Here is a 22,457-nt window from a genome sequence, read left to right as displayed (position 1 = left end):
CCAGACCCGGCATTCTCATTCTGTGTACCAACCTCTTGTGTGGCACAGTATCAAACTCTTTGGAAAAATCAAGATCTACCACGTCCAATGACTCACCTTGGTCCAGTCTATAGCTTACCTCTTCATAAAAACTGATTAGATTGGTGTGACAGGAGCGATTCCTCATGAACCCATGCTGATATGGCGTTACACAGTTACTCTCAGTGAGATCATCCAGAATAACGTCCCTCAGAAACCCTTCACATATCTCACCAACAATAGAGGTTAGACTTACTGGCCTATAGTTTCCAGGTCACTTTTAGAGCCTTTTTGAATATTGGTACCACATTTGCTATGCGCCAGTCCTGTGGAACAGACCCCGTCGCTATAGAGTCCCTAAATATAAGAAATAATGGTTTGTCTATTCCATTACTTAGTTCTCTTAGTACTCGTGGGTGTATGCCATCCGGACCCGGAGATTTATCTATTGTAATCTTATGTAGCCGGTTTCGCCCCTCTTCTTGGGTTAGATTGGTGACCCTTAATATCGGGGTTTCTTAGTCTCTCGGCATTTCATTTTCCACCGTGAATACCGTGGAGAAGGTGTGTAATATATTCGCTTTTCCTCATCATCTACAACCATACTTTCCTTACAGTTTTATAAGGCGCCTATACTGTCACTCATGAGTCTGTTACTATTGATATAGGTGAAGAACAGCTTGGGATTAGTGTTACTCTCCTTTGTGCTTCTCTCTTTCCTGTTTGGCAGCTGTAATTAGTTTTTTAGGTAAATAATTTTTCTCTTTATAGTTTTTTAGATCTTCAGCGGGGCCGTCCTGCTTTAGTAATGTAAATGCTTTCTTGTTACTGGTAATCGCCCCTCTTACTTCTTTGGCCACATTGGGTTTTTCCTATTTCTTGTCCTTTTATTCCCACAAGGTATAAACCGCTTACAGCGCCTATTTAGGATGTTCTTACACATTTCCCATTTATTATCTGTATTCTTATTTCTGAGGACATTGTCCCAGTCACCAGATTGAGGACATCTCTAAGCTGGTCAGACTTTGCCTTCCTAAAGTTCGGTGTTTTTCTGACTCCCTGACAAGTCCCCCGAGCGAAACACAAGTGACACTGTACAATATTGTGGTCGCTATTTCCTGCAGATCTGTTATTCTGTCCGGTCTGTTAGATAGTTTTAGGTCTATATGGTCTATGGGAACTCTGGAGATGATGAGTGATCCTGGCCGCCATGTCACTGTGATCGGGCGTCTCTGCAGTGGGTGTTGGGCAGGTGCCGCCATCATTGTGTGGAGCGTAGTCAGGGGTGCGCTCTGAGGGCCGGAGGCAGATGTCCTGTTGTCACAGTGGAGGCCGTCAGCTCATTACTGGTGTCCTCTGCACCTCTGGAGATTAGACCGTCAGCTCTTTGGGTCTGGGATGATGGGAGTACTGATACGTTCTGTGATGGGAACTTCTCCACTGTTGAAGTTATAGTGTTCTCAGCGAGTTGTGCGCTGCTATCAACGGGGTACGTCGGGGGCTCCTGCTGCCTGCGATGGGGTACTTCAGGGCTCCTGCTGCCTGCGGTGGGGTACTTCAGGGCTCCAGCTGCCTGCGGCGAGGTATGTCGGGGCTCCTGCTGCCTGCGGCGGGGTACGTCGGGGCTCCTGCTGCCTGCGGCGTGGTACTTCAGGGCTCCTGCGGCGAGGTACGTCGGGGCTCCTGCTGCCGGCGGTGGGATACGTCGGGGCTCCTGCTGCCGGCGGCGGGGTACGTCGGGGCTCCTGCTGCCGGCGGCGGGGTACGTCGGGGCTCCTGCTGCCGGCGGCGGGGTACGTCGGGCCTCCTGCTGCAGGCGGCGAGGTACGTCGGGGCTCCTGCTGCAGGCGGCGGGGTACGTCGGGGCTCCTGCTGCAGGCGGCGGGGTACGTCGGGGCTCCTGCTGCCGGCGGCGGGGTACGTTGGGGCTCCTGCTGCCGGCGGCGAGGTACGTCGGGGCTCCTGCTGCAGGCGGCGGGGTACGTCGGGGCTCCTGCTGCCGGCGGCGGGGTACGTCGGGGCTCCTGCTGCCGGCGGCGGGGTACGTCGGGGCTCCTGCTGCCGGCGGCGGGGTACGTCGGGGCTCCTGCTGCCGGTGGCGGGGTACTTCAGGGCTCCTGCGGCGGGGTACGTCGGGCCTCCTGCTGCAGGCGGCGAGGTACGTCGGGGCTCCTGCTGCAGGCGGCGGGGTACGTCGGGGCTCCTGCTGCAGGCGGCGAGGTACGTCGGGGCTCCTGCTGCCGGCGGCGGGGTACGTCGGGGCTCCTGCTGCCGGCGGCGGGGTACGTCGGGGCTCCTGCTGCCGGCGGCGGGGTACGTCGGGGCTCCTGCTGCCGGCGGCGGGGTACGTCGGGGCTCCTGCTGCAGGCGCAAACAAAAGAGCAAATGGAGTAGCCATAAACCACAGAGAGAAAGTTATGAATATAGTAGAAAATACATCTTTATTAAATTTAAAATATCAAACATTTATAATGCATGAGGTATTTTTGAGGATGCAATCCAGGAAACAGACAGCAAGAAGTCACCATAATAAATGTAGTAAATGGCACAAAACAGAGGTGCAGGTGAAGGTAACAAACACCGCCGTGCAGGATCCTAAGAATATTACAATAAGCCCAAATGATTGCACTAAAGCGCTACACAGAGGTGCCGGAGGGAGAGAACTCACTGACTACATATTCATACACTGTGTTCCAAATTATTATGCACAAAGAGTTTGGGAGTGATAAGGTTAGAGTTTTTTTTGTCCTTTACACTCATTGCTGGTGATGTGTGTCCGGGCTCTTTATATCACTGATAGCAAGTGCAGAGACCTGTGCACATTAGTTTGGCAGGTGTGTCCAAATAAAGGCAAGACTACTGAAGAAGGCTGTTCCACATTATTAAGCAGCCGACGTTTTTTGCCAAAATGGGAAAGAAAAAGGATGTGTCGGCTGCTGAGAAGCCACAAATTGTGGAGTATTTAGGTCAAGGCATGACTACAATCAACATTGCCAAGACCCTTCATCGTGATCATCGCACAATCAAGAAGTCTGTCGCTGATTCCCAGCACACACGTGTGCGGCTGATAAGGAAAAATGGAGGACTCTTTCCAACAGGCAATTGCGTCAGGTTAAAAGAGCAGCTGCAGAAATGTCTTGTCATAGCAGCAGACAAGTTTTTGAAGCTGCTGGTGCCTCCAACGTCCCCCGAACAACAAGACGCAGGGTCCTTCAGAGGTTTGCAGCTGAGCGTAAGCCGTCCTGTCCACCACCTCTATCCACTGCACACAAGCAGAAACGGCTCCAGTGGCCAAACGAGACATGAAGACTGATGAGTGCCGTGCAACGCTCGATGGTCCAGATGGATGGAGTGGAGGATGGCTGGTTGATGGACACCCCATGAAAAGACGGCTAAGGCGCCAACAAGGAGGAGGTGGAGTAATGTTTTGGGCTGGAATCATGGGGAGAGAGATTGTCACCCCCTTTAGGATCCCTGAAGGGGTAAAGATGAACTCCATAATCTATGTGGAGCTTCTAAAACAGCACTTCCTGCCATGGTTCAAGAGAAAGAACCGTGCTTTCCGCAGCAAGATCATTGTCATGCCTGATAATGCGCCGTCTCCTGCTGCAAATAACACATCTGCATCTCTGGCTGCTATGGGCATAAAAGAGGAGAAACTTATGGTGTGGCCACCATCTTCCCCTGACCTCAACCCCATTGACAACCTCTGGAGCATCATCACAAGGAGCGTCTATGATGGCGGGAGGCAGCTCACATCTAAGCAACAGCTCTGGGAGGGGATTCTGTCCACAGGCAAAACAACTGAAGCACAAACCGTCCAAAACCTGACAAATCCAATGGACGAGAGAGTTCAGAAGCTTCTTTCCAACAAGGGTCCTATGTGCAAATGTCACATCACCCAGAAGAAAGGTCTGACCTGAAAACTGTTTGATGTCATTCTGTAATAAGCTGATAATGCTGATAACTCCACAATTCACCATTGTTTGGTTCAAAATAAAAATAAAAAGGTTGAAAACTCTGCTGTGCATAATAATTTGGAACATGCATCTGAGTGTTTATTTTTAAAAATATACTGTTTTCATAGGCAGATTGTTCAAAAACATTACAATTATACTGGAATGTTAGATGACGGGAAAATAACAATGACGGCAATTCATAGAGGGAATTTAGAGAAAATAGGAGGAAATATTTTTTGCATAATAATTTGGAACACAGTGTAGGTGCATCATATGCGGGTAAGGGTAAATGGAAATCACCAAGGGTGAATACCCATATAGTCATGTCGACATATTGTCACTTACCCATATTGCCGATATAACAAAGGGTGGACGCCTCAATGCCACCCCCAGGCGGTGCGGTACGTCGGGGCTCCTGCTGCAGGCGGTGCGGTACGTCGGGGCTCCTGCTGCAGGCGGTGCGGTACGTCGGGGCTCCTGCTGCAGGCGGTGCGGTACGTCGGGGCTCCTGCTGCAGGCGGTGCGGTACGTCGGGGCTCCTGCTGCAGGCGGTGCGGTACGTCGGGGCTCCTGCTGCAGGCGGCGCGGTACTTTGGGGGCCCCTGCTGCTGGCGGTGGGCTGTGACCGCAGGTTCTGACCCTGTCTTCTTTCTTCAGCCCTTCTTCCGGTTGCTGAATCTGAGGAAGCTCGGACTGAGCGACAATGAGATCCAGCGGCTTCCCCCGGAGGTGGCCAACTTCATGCAGCTGGTGGAGCTGGACATCTCCCGCAATGGTGAGTCCTCCGCTGGGGGTCTCGCTGGGGGTCCCACCGTGCCCCCTCTCCCTACACTGTCTTTTCATTTTAATTTTTTTTTTTCAGACATTCCTGAAATTCCTGAAAGCATCAAGTTCTGCAAATCATTGGAGATTGCGGATTTCAGTGGGAATCCCCTGTCCAGGTAATGATACTGGTGGGACGGGGCGTCACCGGGACCCCAACCATTGGGCTCAGTGAGGCGTGTGACCTGCTGCTGCTCGCACAGCTGAGGGTTTGTTACCCTGTGTCTCTGCAGACATCCTCTGTGAGCTGAACACAGCAGCAGCGCACGAGCAAGAACTGCACCGACACATTGTAACCAACCCCCAGCTTGTGGGGTTAGGGCTGTGGGTGTCCAGGTACTGCGTGTAAGGGAAAAGGCACCGCTCACTGACGAGAGAAGAGGCCGAACGTGTGTAATACATCACAAGACCCCATATTCATGGGTGTATGGAGACCCCCGTATTAATGGTGTGTATGGAGACCCCCGTATTAATGGTGTGTATGGAGACCCCCGTATTAATGATGTATGGAGACCCCGGTATTAATGGTGTTTGTATAGAGACCCCCCGTATTCATGGTGTGTGTATAGAGACCCCCCCCCCCCGTATTCATGGTGTGTGTATAGAGACCCCCCCCGTATTCATGGTGTGTGTATAGAGACCCCCCGTATTCATGGTGTGTGTATAGAGACCCCCGTATTCATGGTGTGTGTATAGAGACCCCCCGTATTCATGGTGTGTGTATAGAGACCCCCCCCCCGTATTCATGGTGTGTGTATAGAGACCCCCCCCATATTCATGGTGTGTGTATAGAGACCCCCCCCCCCGTATTCATGGTGTGTGTATAGAGACCCCCCCGTATTCATGGTGTGTGTATAGAGACCCCCCGTATTCATGGTGTGTGTATAGAGACCCCCCGTATTCATGGTGTGTGTATAGAGACCCCCCGTATTCATGGTGTGTGTATAGAGACCCCCCGTATTCATGGTGTGTGTATAGAGACCCCCCCGTATTCATGGTGTGTGTATAGAGACCCCCCCCGTATTCATGGTGTGTGTATAGAGACCCCCCGTATTCATGGTGTGTGTATAGAGACCCCCCCCCCGTATTCATGGTGTGTGTATAGAGACCCCCCCCCCGTATTCATGGTGTGTGTATAGAGACCCCCCCCCGTATTCATGGTGTGTGTATAGAGACCCCCCCCCCCCCGTATTCATGGTGTGTGTATAGAGACCCCCCACCGTATTCATGGTGTGTGTATAGAGACCCCCCCCGTATTCATGGTGTGTGTATAGAGACCCCCCCCGTATTCATGGTGTGTATAGAGACCCCCATATTAATGGTGTGTGTATAGAGACCCCCCCGTATTCATGGTGTGTGTATAGAGACCCCCCCGTATTCATGGTGTGTGTATAGAGACCCCCGTATTAATGGTGTGTGTATAGAGGCGCCCCCCGTATTGATGGTGTGTGTATAGAGACCCCCCCCCCCGTATTCATGGTGTGTGTATAGAGACCCCCATATTAATGGTGTGTGTATAGAGACCCCCCCCGTATTCATGGTGTGTGTATAGAGACCCCCCCCGTATTCATGGTGTGTGTATAGAGACCCCCCATATTAATGGTGTGTGTATAGAGACCCCCCGTATTCATGGTGTGTGTATAGAGACCCCTCGTATTCATGGTGTGTGTATAGAGACCCCCCCCATATTCATGGTGTGTGTATAGAGACCCCCCCCCCGTATTCATGGTGTGTGTATAGAGACCCCCCCCCCGTATTCATGGTGTGTGTATAGAGACCCCCCCTGTATTCATGGTGTGTGTATAGAGACCCCCCTGTATTCATGGTGTGTGTATAGAGACCCCCCGTGTTCATGGTGTGTGTATAGAAACCCCCCTGTATTCATGGTGTGTGTATAGAGACCCCCCCCGTATTCATGGTGTGTGTATGGAGACCCCCCCGTATTCATGGTGTGTGTATAGAGACCCCCCGTATTCATGGTGTGTGTATAGAGACCCCCCCGTGTTCATGGTGTGTATAGAGACCCCCTCGTATTCATGGTGTGTGTATAGAGACCCCCCCGTATTCATGGTGTGTGTATAGAGACCCCCCCGTATTCATGGTGTGTGTATCGAGACCCCCCGTATTCATGGTGTGTGTATAGAGACCCCCCCGTATTCATGGTGTGTGTATAGAGACCCCCCCGTATTCATGGTGTGTGTATGGAGATCCCCCCGTATTCATGGTGTGTGTATGGAGATCCCCCCGTATTCATGGTGTGTGTATAGAGACCCCCCGTATTCATGGTGTGTGTATAGAGACCCCCCCGTGTTCATGGGGTGTATAGAGACCCCCTCGTATTTATGGTGTGTGTATAGAGACCCCCCCGTATTCATGGTGTGTGTATAGAGACCCCCCCGTATTCATGGTGTGTGTATCGAGACCCCCCGTATTCATGGTGTGTGTATAGAGACCCCCCCGTATTCATGGTGTGTGTATAGAGACCCCCCCGTATTCATGGTGTGTGTATGGAGATCCCCCCGTATTCATGGTGTGTGTATGGAGATCCCCCCGTATTCATGGTGTGTGTATAGAGACCCCCCGTATTCATGGTGTGTGTATGGAGACCCCCCCGTATTAATGGTGTGTATAGAGACCCCCGTATTCATGGTGTGTGTATAGAGAGCCCCCCGTATTCATGGTGTGTGTATAGAGACCCCCCCCCGTATTCATGGTGTGTGTATAGAGACCCCCCCCGTATTCATGGTGTGTGTATAGAGACCCCCCATATTAATGGTGTGTGTATAGAGACCCCCCGTATTCATGGTGTGTGTATAGAGACCCCTCGTATTCATGGTGTGTGTATAGAGACCCCCCCATATTCATGGTGTGTGTATAGAGACCCCCCCCGTATTCATGGTGTGTGTATAGAGACCCCCCCCCGTATTCATGGTGTGTGTATAGAGACCCCCCCCGTATTCATGGTGTGTGTATAGAGACCCCCCCTGTATTCATGGTGTGTGTATAGAGACCCCCCTGTATTCATGGTGTGTGTATAGAGACCCCCCGTGTTCATGGTGTGTGTATAGAAACCCCCCTGTATTCATGGTGTGTGTATAGAGACCCCCCCCGTATTCATGGTGTGTGTATGGAGACCCCCCCGTATTCATGGTGTGTGTATAGAGACCCCCCGTATTCATGGTGTGTGTATAGAGACCCCCCCGTGTTCATGGTGTGTATAGAGACCCCCTCGTATTAATGGTGTGTGTATAGAGACCCCCCCGTATTCATGGTGTGTGTATAGAGACCCCCCCGTATTCATGGTGTGTGTATCGAGACCCCCCGTATTCATGGTGTGTGTATAGAGACCCCCCCGTATTCATGGTGTGTGTATAGAGACCCCCCCGTATTCATGGTGTGTGTATGGAGATCCCCCCGTATTCATGGTGTGTGTATGGAGATCCCCCCGTATTCATGGTGTGTGTATAGAGACCCCCCGTATTCATGGTGTGTGTATGGAGACCCCCCCGTATTAATGGTGTGTATAGAGACCCCCGTATTCATGGTGTGTGTATAGAGAGCCCCCCGTATTCATGGTGTGTGTATGGAGATCCCCCCGTATTCATGGTGTGTGTATAGAGACCCCCCCGTATTCATGGTGTGTGTATAGAGACCCCCCCGTATTCATGGTGTGTGTATAGAGACCCCCCCGTATTCATGGTGTGTGTATAGAGACCCCCCCGTATTCATGGTGTGTGTATAGAGACCCCCCCCCCCGTATTCATGGTGTGTGTATGGAGATCCCCCCCGTATTCATGGTGTGTGTATAGAGACCCCCCGTATTCATGGTGTGTGTATGGAGACCCCCCGTATTAATGGTGTGTATAGAGACCCCCGTATTCATGGTGTGTGTATAGAGAGCCCCCCGTATTCATGGTGTGTGTATGGAGATCCCCCCGTATTAATGGTGTGTGTATAGAGACCCCCCCGTATTAATGGTGTGTATAGAGACCCCCGTATTCATGGTGTGTGTATAGAGAGCCCCCCTTATTCATGGTGTGTGTATGGAGATCCCCCCGTATTAATGGTGTGTATAGAGACCCCCCCGTATTAATGGTGTGTGTATAGAGACCCCCCCCCGTATTCATGGTGTGTGTATGGAGACCCCCCCGTATTAATGGTGTGTATAGAGACCCCCGTATTCATGGTGTGTGTATAGAGACCCCCCCGTATTAATGGTGTGTGTATAGAGACCCCCCCCGTATTAATGGTGTGTGTATAGAGACCCCCCCCCGTATTCATGGTGTGTGTATAGAGACCCCCCCCGTATTCATGGTGTGTGTATAGAGACCCCCCCCGTATTCATGGTGTGTGTATAGAGACCCCCCCGTATTCATGGTGTGTGTATAGAGACCCCCCCCCCGTATTCATGGTGTGTGTATGGAGATCCCCCCGTATTCATGGTGTGTGTATAGAGACCCCCCGTATTCATGGTGTGTGTATGGAGACCCCCCCGTATTAATGGTGTGTATAGAGACCCCCGTATTCATGGTGTGTGTATGGAGACCCCCCCGTATTAATGGTGTATAGAGAGCCCCCCGTATTCATGGTGTGTGTATGGAGATCCCCCCGTATTAATGGTGTGTATAGAGACCCCCCCCGTATTAATGGTGTGTATAGAGACCCCCGTATTCATGGTGTGTGTATAGAGAGCCCCCCGTATTCATGGTGTGTGTATGGAGATCCCCCCCGTATTAATGGTGTGTATAGAGACCCCCCCGTTTTAATGGTGTGTGTATAGAGACCCCCCCCCGTATTCATGGTGTGTGTATGGAGACCCCCCCGTATTAATGGTGTGTATAGAGACCCCCGTATTCATGGTGTGTGTATAGAGACCCCCCCCCGTATTCATGGTGTGGGTATAGAGACCCCCCCGTATTCATGGTGTGTGTATAGAGACCCCCCCGTATTAATGGTGTGTGTATGGAGACCCCCCCGTATTCATGGTGTGTGTATGGAGACCCCCCCGTATTCATGGTGTGTGTATAGAGACCCCCCCGTATTCATGGTGTGTGTATAGAGACCCCCCCGTATTCATGGTGTGTGTATAGAGACCCCCCCGTATTCATGGTGTGTGTATAGAAACCCCCGTATTCATGGTGTGTGTATGGAGACCCCCCCGTATTAATGGTGTGTATAGAGACCCCCGTATTCATGGTGTGTGTATAGAGACCCCCCCGTATTCATGGTGTGTGTATAGAGACCCCCCCGTATTCATGGTGTGTGTATAGAGACCCCCCACGTATTCATGGTGTGTGTATAGAAACCCCCGTATTCATGGTGTGTGTATGGAGACCCCCCCGTATTAATGGTGTGTATAGAGACCCCCGTATTCATGGTGTGTGTATAGAGACCCCCCCGTATTCATGGTGTGTGTATAGAGACCCCCCCGTATTCATGGTGTGTGTATAGAGACCTCCGTATTCATGGTGTGTGTATAGAGACCCCCCCGTATTCATGGTGTGTATAGAGACCCCCGTATTCATGGTGTGTGTATAGAGACCCCCCCGTATTCATGGTGTGTGTATAGAGACCCCCCCCCGTATTAATGGTGTGTATAGAGACCCCCGTATTCATGGTGTGTGTATGGAGATCCCCCCGTATTCATGGTGTGTGTATAGAGACCCCCCCCCCGTATTAATGGTGTGTATAGAGACCCCCCGTATTCATGGTGTGTGTATAGAGACCCCCCCGTATTAATGGTGTGTGTATAGAAACCCCCGTATTCATGGTGTGTGTATAGAGACCCCCCGTATTAATGGTGTGTATAGAGACCCCCGTATTCATGGTGTGTGTATAGAGACCCCCCCCGTATTCATGGTGTGTGTATAGAGACCCCCCCGGATTAATGGTGTGTGTATAGAAACCCCTGTATTCATGGTGTGTGTATGGAGACCCCCCGTATTAATGGTGTGTGTATGGAGACCCCCCCGTATTAATGGTGTGTATAGAGACCCCCGTATTCATGGTGTGTGTATAGAGACCCCCCCCCCCCGTATTCATGGTGTGTTTATAGACCCCCCGTATTCATGGTGTGTGTATAGAGACCCCCCCGTATTCATGGTGTGTGTATAGAGACCCCCCCGTATTAATGGTGTGTGTATAGAGACCCCCCCCCCGTATTAATGGTGTGTATAGAGACCCCCGTATTCATGGTGTGTGTATAGAGACCCCCCGTATTCATGGTGTGTGTATAGAGACCCCCCGTATTCATGGGGTGTGTATAGAGACCCCCCGTATTCATGGTGTGTGTATAGAGACCCCCCCCGTATTCATGGTGTGTGTATAGAGACCCCCCCGTATTCATGGTGTGTGTATAGAGACCCCCCCGTATTCATGGTGTGTGTATAGAGACCCCCCCGTATTCATGGTGTGTGTATAGAGATCCCCCCGTATTCATGGTGTGTGTATAGAGACCCCCCGTATTCATGGTGTGTGTATAGAGACCCCCCGTATTCATGGTGTGTGTATAGAGACCCCCCGTATTCATGGTGTGTGTATAGAGACCCCCCGTATTCATGGTGTGTGTATAGAGACCCCCCGTATTCATGGTGTGTGTATAGAGACCCCCCCCGTATTCATGGTGTGTGTATAGAGACCCCCCCGTATTCATGGTGTGTGTATAGAGACCCCCCCGTATTCATGGTGTGTGTATAGAGACCCCCCCGTATTCATGGTGTGTGTATAGAGACCCCCCCGTATTCATGGTGTGTGTATAGAGACCCCCCGTATTCATGGTGTGTGTATGGAGACCCCCCTGTATTCATGGTGTGTGTATAGAGACCCCCCGTATTCATGGTGTGTGTATAGAGACCCCCCCGTATTCATGGTGTGTGTATAGAGACCCCCCGTATTCATGGTGTGTGTATAGAGACCCCCCGTATTCATGGTGTGTGTATGGAGACCCCCCTGTATTCATGTTGTGTGTATAGAGACCCCCCCGTATTCATGGTGTGTGTATAGAGACCCCCCCGTATTCATGGTGTGTGTATAGAGACCCCCCGTATTCATTGTGTGTGTATGGAGACCCCCCTGTATTCATGTTGTGTGTATAGAGACCCCCCGTATTCATGGTGTGTGTATAGAGACCCCCCGTATTCATGGTGTGTGTATAGAGACCCCCCCCCGTTTTCATGGTGTGTGTATAGAGACCCCCCCCCCGTATTCATGGTGTGTGTATGGAGACCCCCCTGTATTCATGGTGTGTGTATAGAGACCCCCCGTATTCATGGTGTGTGTATAGAGACCCCCCCCCCGTATTCATGGTGTGTGTATAGAGACCCCCCCCGTATTCATGGTGTGTGTATGGAGACCCCCCTGTATTCATGTTGTGTGTATAGAGACCCCCCGTATTCATGGTGTGTGTATAGAGACCCCCCCTCCCGTATTCATGGTGTGTGTATAGAGACCCCCCCCCCGTATTCATGGTGTGTGTATAGAGACCCCCCCCCCCGTATTCATGGTGTGTGTATAGAGACCCCCCCCCGTATTCATGGTGTTTGTATAGAGACCCCCCCGTATTCATGGTGTGTGTATAGAGACCCCCCCCCCGTATTCATGGTGTGTGTATAGAGACCCCCCCCGTATTTATGGTGTGTGTATAGAGACCCCCCGTATTTATGGTGTGTGTATAGAGACCCCCCGTATTTATGGTGTGTGTATAGAGACCCCCCGTATTTATGGTGTGTGTATAGAGACCCCCCGTATTTATGGTGTGTGTATAGAGACCCCCCCGTATTTATGGTGTGTGTATAGAGACCCCCCGTATTCATGGTGTGTGTATAGAGACCCCCCGTATTCATGGTGTGTGTATAGAGACCCCCCTGTATTCATGGTGTGTGTATAGAGACCCCCCCCGTATTTATGGTGTGTGTATAGAGACCCCCCGTATTTATGGTGTGTGTATAGAGACCCCCCTGTATTCATGGTGTGTGTATAGAGACCCCCCCGTATTCATGGTGTGTGTATAGAGACCCCCCGTATTCATGGTGTGTGTATAGAGACCCCCCGTATTTATGGTGTGTGTATAGAGACCCCCCTGTATTCATGGTGTGTGTATAGAGACCCCCCCGTATTCATGGTGTGTGTATAGAGACCCCCCCGTATTCATGGTGTGTGTATAGAGACCCCCCCGTATTCATGGTGTGTGTATAGAGACCCCCCGTATTCATGGTGTGTGTATAGAGACCCCCCTGTATTCATGGTGTGTGTATAGAGACCCCCCTGTATTCATGGTGTGTGTATAGAGACCCCCCCGTATTCATGGTGTGTGTATAGGACCCCCCTGTATTCATGGTGTGTGTATAGAGACCCCCCCGTATTTATGGTGTGTGTATAGAGACCCCCCCGTATTTATGGTGTGTGTATAGAGACCCCCCCGTATTTATGGTGTGTGTATAGAGACCCCCCGTATTTATGGTGTGTGTATAGAGACCCCCCCGTATTCATGGTGTGTGTATAGAGACCCCCCCGTATTCATGGTGTGTGTATAGAGACCCCCCCGTATTCATGGTGTGTGTATAGAGACCCCCCCGTATTCATGGTGTGTGTATAGAGACCCCCCCGTATTCATGGTGTGTGTATAGAGACCCCCCCGTATTCATGGTGTGTGTATGGAGACCCCCCCCCCGTATTCATGGTGTGTGTATAGAGACCCCCCCGTATTCATGGTGTGTGTATAGAGACCCCCCCGTATTCATGGTGTGTGTATAGAGACCCCCCCGTATTCATGGTGTGTGTATAGAGACCCCCCCCCCGTATTCATGGTGTGTGTATAGAGACCCCCCCCCGTATTCATGGTGTGTGTATAGAGACCCCCCCGTATTCATGGTGTGTGTATAGAGACCCCCCCCCCCCCCGTATTCATGGTGTGTGTATAGAGACCCCCCCCCGCCGTATTCATGGTGTGTGTATAGAGACCCCCCCCCGTATTCATGGTGTGTGTATAGAGACCCCCCCCGTATTCATGGTGTGTGTATAGAGACCCCCCCGTATTCATGGTGTGTGTATAGAGACCCCCCCCCCCGTATTAATGGTGTGTATAGAGACCCCCTGTATTCATGGTGTGTGTATAGAGACCCCCCCCCGTATTCATGGTGTGTGTATAGAGACCCCCCCCCGTATTCATGGTGTGTGTATAGAGACCCCCCCCCGTATTCATGGTGTGTGTATAGAGACCCCCCCCCCGTATTCATGGTGTGTGTATAGAGACCCCCCCCCGTTTTCATGGTGTGTGTATAGAGACCCCCCCCCCGTATTCATGGTGTGTGTATGGAGACCCCCCTGTATTCATGGTGTGTGTATAGAGACCCCCCGTATTCATGGTGTGTGTATAGAGACCCCCCCCCGTATTCATGGTGTGTGTATAGAGACCCCCCCCGTATTCATGGTGTGTGTATGGAGACCCCCCTGTATTCATGTTGTGTGTATAGAGACCCCCCGTATTCATGGTGTGTGTATAGAGACCCCCCGTATTCATGGTGTGTGTATAGAGACCCCCCCCCGTTTTCATGGTGTGTGTATAGAGACCCCCCCCCCGTATTCATGGTGTGTGTATGGAGACCCCCCTGTATTCATGGTGTGTGTATAGAGACCCCCCGTATTCATGGTGTGTGTATAGAGACCCCCCCCCCGTATTCATGGTGTGTGTATAGAGACCCCCCCCGTATTCATGGTGTGTGTATGGAGACCCCCCTGTATTCATGTTGTGTGTATAGAGACCCCCCGTATTCATGGTGTGTGTATAGAGACCCCCCCTCCCGTATTCATGGTGTGTGTATAGAGACCCCCCCCCCGTATTCATGGTGTGTGTATAGAGACCCCCCCCCCCGTATTCATGGTGTGTGTATAGAGACCCCCCCCCGTATTCATGGTGTTTGTATAGAGACCCCCCCGTATTCATGGTGTGTGTATAGAGACCCCCCCCCGTATTCATGGTGTGTGTATAGAGACCCCCCCCGTATTTATGGTGTGTGTATAGAGACCCCCCGTATTTATGGTGTGTGTATAGAGACCCCCCGTATTTATGGTGTGTGTATAGAGACCCCCCGTATTTATGGTGTGTGTATAGAGACCCCCCGTATTTATGGTGTGTGTATAGAGACCCCCCCGTATTTATGGTGTGTGTATAGAGACCCCCCGTATTCATGGTGTGTGTATAGAGACCCCCCGTATTCATGGTGTGTGTATAGAGACCCCCCTGTATTCATGGTGTGTGTATAGAGACCCCCCCCGTATTTATGGTGTGTGTATAGAGACCCCCCGTATTTATGGTGTGTGTATAGAGACCCCCCTGTATTCATGGTGTGTGTATAGAGACCCCCCCGTATTCATGGTGTGTGTATAGAGACCCCCCGTATTCATGGTGTGTGTATAGAGACCCCCCGTATTTATGGTGTGTGTATAGAGACCCCCCTGTATTCATGGTGTGTGTATAGAGACCCCCCCGTATTCATGGTGTGTGTATAGAGACCCCCCCGTATTCATGGTGTGTGTATAGAGACCCCCCCGTATTCATGGTGTGTGTATAGAGACCCCCCGTATTCATGGTGTGTGTATAGAGACCCCCCTGTATTCATGGTGTGTGTATAGAGACCCCCCTGTATTCATGGTGTGTGTATAGAGACCCCCCCGTATTCATGGTGTGTGTATAGGACCCCCCTGTATTCATGGTGTGTGTATAGAGACCCCCCCGTATTTATGGTGTGTGTATAGAGACCCCCCCGTATTTATGGTGTGTGTATAGAGACCCCCCCGTATTTATGGTGTGTGTATAGAGACCCCCCGTATTTATGGTGTGTGTATAGAGACCCCCCCGTATTCATGGTGTGTGTATAGAGACCCCCCCGTATTCATGGTGTGTGTATAGAGACCCCCCCGTATTCATGGTGTGTGTATAGAGACCCCCCCGTATTCATGGTGTGTGTATAGAGACCCCCCCGTATTCATGGTGTGTGTATAGAGACCCCCCCGTATTCATGGTGTGTGTATGGAGACCCCCCCCCCGTATTCATGGTGTGTGTATAGAGACCCCCCCGTATTCATGGTGTGTGTATAGAGACCCCCCCGTATTCATGGTGTGTGTATAGAGACCCCCCCGTATTCATGGTGTGTGTATAGAGACCCCCCCCCGTATTCATGGTGTGTGTATAGAGACCCCCCCCCGTATTCATGGTGTGTGTATAGAGACCCCCCCGTATTCATGGTGTGTGTATAGAGACCCCCCCCCCCCCCGTATTCATGGTGTGTGTATAGAGACCCCCCCCCCCCCGCCGTATTCATGGTGTGTGTATAGAGACCCCCCCCCGTATTCATGGTGTGTGTATAGAGACCCCCCCCGTATTCATGGTGTGTGTATAGAGACCCCCCCGTATTCATGGTGTGTGTATAGAGACCCCCCCCCCCGTATTAATGGTGTGTATAGAGACCCCCTGTATTCATGGTGTGTGTATAGAGACCCCCCCCCGTATTCATGGTGTGTGTATAGAGACCCCCCCCCGTATTCATGGTGTGTGTATAGAGACCCCCCCCCGTATTCATGGTGTGTGTATAGAGACCCCCCCCCCGTATTCATGGTGTGTGTATAGAGACCCCCCCCCCGTATTCATGGTGTGTGTATAGAGACCCCCCCCCGTATTCATGGTGTGTGTATAGAGACCCCCCCCCGTATTCATGGTGTGTGTATAGAGACCCCCCCCCGTATTCATGGTGTGTGTATAGAGACCCCCCCCCGTATTCATGGTGTGTGTATAGAGACCCCCCCCCCCCCGTATTCATGGTGTGTGTATAGAGACCCCCCCGTATTCATGGTGTGTGTATAGAGACCCCCCCGTATTCATGGTGTGTGTATAGAGACCCCCCCCCCCGTATTCATGGTGTGTGTATAGAGACCCCCCCCCCCCCGTATTCATGGTGTGTGTATAGAGACCCCCCCCCCCCGTATTCATGGTGTGTGTATAGAGACCCCCCCGTATTCATGGTGTGTGTATAGAGACCCCCCCCCGTATTCATGGTGTGTGTATAGAGACCCCCCCCCGTATTCATGGTGTGTGTATAGAGACCCCCCCGTATTCATGGTGTGTGTATAGAGACCCCCCCCCCCCCGTATTCATGGTGTGTGTATAGAGACCCCCTGTATTCATGATGTGTGTATAGAGACCCCCCCCCGTATTCATGGTGTGTGTGTATAGAGACCCCCCCCCCGTATTCATGGTGTGTGTGTATAGAGACCCCCCCCGTATTCATGGTGTGTGTATAGAGACCCCCCCCCGTATTCATGGTGTGTGTATAGAGACCCCCCCCCGTATTCATGGTGTGTGTATAGAGACCCCCCCCCGTATTCATGGTGTGTGTATAGAGACCCCCCCGTATTTATGGTGTGTGTATAGAGACCCCCCGTATTCATGGTGTGTGTATAGAGACCCCCCTGTATTCATGGTGTGTGTATAGAGACCCCCCCGTATTTATGGTGTGTGTATAGAGACCCCCCCCCGTATTCATGGTGTGTGTATAGAGACCCCCCCCCGTATTCATGGTATGTGTATAGAGACCCCCATATGTACAGTATGTACCTCCCTGCTGGACATGTTTGATGATCGCCACCATGTGGTCAGTGTGTGGTGCTGCAGGATTAATGAGCAGCGCACACCCCGAGTTCTGTTGCCCCTGGCGGCCGCACATTGGTGCTCCCTGATTTACAGGGTGGTCAGCGTTCAGTCTGAAGGTCTTCAGATGCCTGTTGATGGTTTCCCACGCTTCTTGCAGGCTGCCCGATGGATTTACGCAGCTCCGCAGCCTGGCGCACCTGGCCCTGAATGACGTGTCCCTGCAGTCGCTGCCCAGTGATATCGGCAAGTGAGTGGTGCCCCCCGCTCCGGCTCCCCAGACGAGCTGCACGCTGTTCTGGGGGGTTTTCCGATGGTGGCGCGCTCCTGTCCGTTTCATGGAATTATTATTATTTTTAGTTTGGCGAACTTGGTGACGTTGGAATTGCGAGAAAACCTCCTGAAATCTGTGCCTACGTGAGTATCCCCGGGGGTCCGGAGGTGGTGAGCTGTGCCCCCATCACTGCCCTCAGGGAACACAGGCTCCTGCATACCACCCATCCGAGCTCCGTCTGTGTGCGGCCGGGGTCCCAGACTGCCGATGCTCATAGAGGTCAATCGGCTCCAGATCATTATAGAGCCCGTACCGCTCTCCTAGACAGTGGAGATAAAGTCTGCACGCCCCTAATAACAGCCCCGGTGTGTGTCACGTAGAAGAATCGACTCAGAACTTTTCTCCCCTTTTATTGTTGCAAAAGCCTTAAAATAATGTGGTTGCATAAATCTGCACACCCTTACACTAATCCTCTGCTGCAATCATCTATGAGTTTCTGCGTCCTCTTCAGTTCGCCACAGATTGCGGGGACATCTCCTGTGTACAGCGCCCTCTTCAGGACACCACAGATTGCGGGGGCATCTCCTGTGTACAGCGCCCTCTTCAGGACACCACAGATTGCGGGGACATCTCCTGTGTACAGCGTCCTCTTCAGGTCACCAAAGATTGCGGGGGCATCTCCTGTGTACGGCACCCTCTTCAGGACACCACAGATTGCGGGGGCATCTCCTGTGTACAGCGCCCTCTTCAGGACACCACAGATTGCGGGGACATCTCCTGTGTACAGCTCCCTCTTCAGGTCACCAAAGATTGCGGGGGCATCTCCTGTGTACGGCGCCCTCTTCAGGTCACCAAAGATTGCGGGGACATCTCATGTGTACAGCGCCCTCTTCAGGACACCATAGATTGCCCCTTGGCTCAGGTCTTAGCTCAGCTGTTCCAGAACTTCCATCTTCTCCTGGTGAAGCCGTTGTTTTGGTGATTTGGAGGTCACTTAGGGTCGTTCCCGCTGAAGGTTTTGACAGACAATCACCGGCCTGGAGGTTTATATGTAAGGAAAGGCTCCATCTCCCCCTCGACACCACAGGCCGGAGATGTGAGGAATATGGGAGATTGTGGTCACCTGTAGGACACAGCCAGGGCTGACCTGAAATCCCTGCAGCTCCTCTAATGTTGCTGTCGGCCTCCATGTACAATGTTCTTGTCTTTTTTCCAATGTCTGAGGGACGTCCAGTTCTCGGTACATTTTCAGTTGTAGAGGTAATGTATTTGTCCCTTCTCCTGAGAGAGGCTCATGTGAGCTGGAAACGTCACCACGCTGTGTGGGCCAAATAAAGTCCACCTCAATCTTTGGTAACTATTGGATTGCTGCTTCCCATTTTTTGTTTCTATATTTTTGGCAGATACACAGATGATTTGCTTGGGAGGCCTTTGCACCCTCTGATTTAATAGTTTGCTGTTCGATTTTTCCAAAAACTCTTCTCCAGACTGACAACTTTCCACACTGAGATCCTTTGCTGTGTTGTCAGCTGTTTACAGAAAAATCCTCCGAGAGCAGCGACACTTTCTCTGGGGTCAAACAGAATCGCTGGAAATGACGGCGGCCGAGCGCTGACTACTGTGTAACTTGGGGGAAATGTGATTGGCTGATTCTGAGCACAACCACAGGCTGGTTATAGGAGGGTGTGCACACTTATGCAATACCATCATTGTAGTCCTTTATTTCTCTTTATCCACCCTAAATTATTTCAATATATTGTTCCTCACGGAATTTGTACAGATTATGGGTGATATTAAAGGGGAAAAAGTCCTGAGAGGATTTTTTTTTATTGCATTAGTTACATGACAAAAGCCTGTACATCCGGGGAGTGTAGACTTTTTCTATCCACTGCATACTGGTGACCCCATAGCCTGTCCTCAGCTCTACGCTTGTCTTTCAGATCTCTATCATTCCTGGTTAAGTTGGAACATTTGGACCTGGGGAGCAATGATCTGCAGGTTCTGGTAAGGTTCCCATCCCTCGCTGGGTTCGGGGAGGCTCGTATTTCCCATGGACAAATCGTTCTCGTTTTTCTCCCTTTATAGCCAGACACGCTCGGGGCGCTGCCCAACCTGAGGGAGCTGTGGCTGGATAGAAACCAGTTGTCTGCGTTACCTCCGGTCAGTATTCCAGGGTCATGTACATTAGGGGACGGGAGGACACTGCGGCATGGTGGCTGGTGCAGTGAATCGGGCATGGGTGGTGGGAACTGCTCCAGTATCTTGTAGGGTAGGTGTGCAGGTAGTGGTTGCTGTCGTGGAGCATGTAGTCTTGAAGGTGGTTTCTCCTCCTGTGGATCAGGCAGTTGTGCTGGTGACTTTTTCCTCCTGTGGCTCAGGTGTTGGTGACTTTTTACTCCTGTGTCTCAGGTGTTGGTGGCTTTTTCTTCCTGTGTCTCAGGTGCTGGTGACTTTTTCCTCCTGTGGCTCAGGTGTTGGTGACTTTTTACTCTTGTGGCTCAGGTGTTGGTGACTTTTTACTCCTGTGTCTCAGGTGTTGGTGACTTTTTCCTCCTGTGTCTCAGGTGTTGGTGGCTTTTTCTTCCTGTGTCTCAGGTGCTGTTGACTTTTTCCCCTGTGGCTCAGCTGCTGGTGACTTTTTCCTCCTGTGGCTCAGGTGCTGTTGACTTTTTCCCCTGTGTCTCAGGTGTTGGTGATGTTGTCCCCCTGTGGCTCAGGTGCTGGTGACTTTTTCCTCCTGTGGCTCAGGTGCTGGTGACTTTTTCCACCTGTGGCTCAGGTGCTGGTGACTTTTTCCTCCTGTGGCTCAGGTGCTGGTGACTTTTTCCTCCTGTGGCTCAGGTGCTGGTGACTTTTTCCTCCTGTGGCTCAGGTGCTGTTGACTTTTTCCCCTGTGTCTCAGGTGTTGGTGATGTTGTCCCCCTGTGGCTCAGGTGCTGGTGACTTTTTCTTCCTGTGGCTCAGGTGCTGGTGACTTTTTCCTCCTGTGGCTCAGGTGCTGGTGACTTTTTCCTCCTGTGGCTCAGGTGTTGGTGAATTTTTACTCCTGTGTCTCAGGTGTTGGTGACTTTTTACTCCTGTGTCTCAGTTGTTGGTGACTTTTTCCTCCTGTGGCTCAGGTGTTGGTGGCTTTTTCTTCCTGTGTCTCAGGTGCTGTTGACTTTTTCCCCTGTGGCTCAGCTGCTGGTGACTTTTTCCCCTGTGGCTCAGCTGCTGGTGACTTTTTCCTCCTGTGGCTCAGGTGCTGTTGACTTTTTCCCCTGTGTCTCAGGTGTTGGTGATGTTGTCCCCCTGTGTCTCAGGTGCTGGTGACTTTTTCCTCCTGTGGCTCAGGTGCTGGTGACTTTTTTTCCCTGTCTCAGGTGCTGGTGACTTTTTTTCCCTGTGTCTCAGGTGCTGGTGACTTTTTCCTCCTGTGGCTCAGGTGTTGGTGGCTTTTTCTTCCTGTGTCTCAGGTGCTGGTGACTTTTTCCTCCTGTGGCTCAGGTGCTGGTGACTTTTTCCTCCTGTGGCTCAGGTGCTGGTGACACTTTCCTCCTGTGGCTCAGGTGTTGGTGATGTTGTCCCCCTGTGGCTCATGTGCTGGTGACTTTTTTTTTCCCTGTGTCTCAGGTGCTGGTGACTTTTTCCTCCTGTGGCTCAGGTTGTGGTGACTTTTTTTCCTCCTGTGGCACAGGTGCTGGTGACTTTTCCTCCCGTGTCTTAGGTGCTGGAGACTTTCCTCCTGTGGCTCAGGTGCTGATGACTTTTTCCTCCTGTTGCTCAGGTGCTGGTGACTTTTTCTTCCTGTGGCTCAGGTGCTGGTGACTTTTTCTTCCTGTGGCTCAGGTGCTGGTGACTTTTTCCTCCTGTTGCTCAGGTGCTGGTGACTTTTTCCTCCTGTGTCTCAGGTGCTGGTGACTTTTTTTCCCTGTGTCTCAGGTGCTGGTGACTTTTTCCTCATGTGTCTCAGGTGTTGGAGACTTTCCTCCTGTTGCTCAGGTCCTGATGACTTTTTCTTCCTGTGGCTCAGGTGCTGGTGACTTTTTCCCCTGTGTCTCAGGTGTTGGTGATGTTGTCCCCCTGTGGCTCAGGTGCTGGTGACTTTTTCCTCCTGTGGCTCAGGTGCTGGTGACTTTTTTTCCCTGTCTCAGGTGCTGGTGACTTTTTTTCCCTGCGTCTCAGGTGCTGGTGACTTTTTCCTCCTGTGGCTCAGGTGTTGGTGACTTTTTCCTCCTGTGGCTCAGGTGCTGGTGACTTTTTTCTCCTGTGGCTCAGGTGTTGGTGATGTTGTCCCCCTGTGGCTCAGGTGCTGGTGACTTTTTTTTCCCTGTGTCTCAGGTGCTGGTGACTTTTTCCTCCTGTGGCTCAGGTGCTGGTGACTTTTTCCTCCTGTGGCTCAGGTGTTGGTGATGTTGTCCCCCTGTGGCTCAGGTGCTGGTGACTTTTTTTTCCCTGTGTCTCAGGTGCTGGTGACTTTTTCCTCCTGTGGCTCAGGTGCTGGTGACTTTTTCCTCCTGTGGCTCAGGTGCTGGTGACTATTTTTCCTCCTGTGGCTCACGTGTCGGTGCTGTTGTCCCCCTGTGGCTCAGGTGCTGGTGACTTTTTCCTCCTGTGGCTCAGGTGTTGGTGGCTTTTTCTTCCTGTGTCTCAGGTGCTGGTGACTTTTTCCTCCTGTGGCTCAGGTGCTGGTGACTTTTTCCTCCTGTGGCTCAGGTGCTGGTGACTTTTTTCTCCTGTGGCTCAGGTGTTGGTGATGTTGTC

General features: G+C 51.7%; 1 protein-coding gene across 18 annotated transcripts in view; it reads left to right on the top strand.

Annotated features, from left to right (window-relative positions):
- SCRIB (scribble planar cell polarity protein) overlaps positions 1-22,457 on the top strand; it is a 221,537-nt gene that overhangs the window by 35,603 nt on the left and 163,477 nt on the right. For all 18 annotated transcript variants that reach the window (XM_073543279.1, XM_073543284.1, XM_073543282.1 and 15 more), the window contains exons 2-7: positions 4,635-4,752; positions 4,840-4,918; positions 17,601-17,690; positions 17,801-17,857; positions 19,655-19,718; positions 19,800-19,874. In XM_073543279.1, coding sequence (XP_073399380.1) covers positions 4,635-4,752; positions 4,840-4,918; positions 17,601-17,690; positions 17,801-17,857; positions 19,655-19,718; positions 19,800-19,874 — 483 coding nt within the window. The remainder of the gene's footprint in view (positions 1-4,634; positions 4,753-4,839; positions 4,919-17,600; positions 17,691-17,800; positions 17,858-19,654; positions 19,719-19,799; positions 19,875-22,457) is intronic.

The sequence above is a fragment of the Dendrobates tinctorius genome, unplaced genomic scaffold, assembly GCF_039654945.1.
Source record: "Dendrobates tinctorius isolate UK_male_01 unplaced genomic scaffold, ASM3965494v1 ptg000130l, whole genome shotgun sequence".
In the NCBI taxonomy this organism is placed as follows: Eukaryota; Metazoa; Chordata; class Amphibia; order Anura; family Dendrobatidae; genus Dendrobates; species Dendrobates tinctorius.
This window is presented reverse-complemented; position numbering and strand designations above follow the sequence as displayed.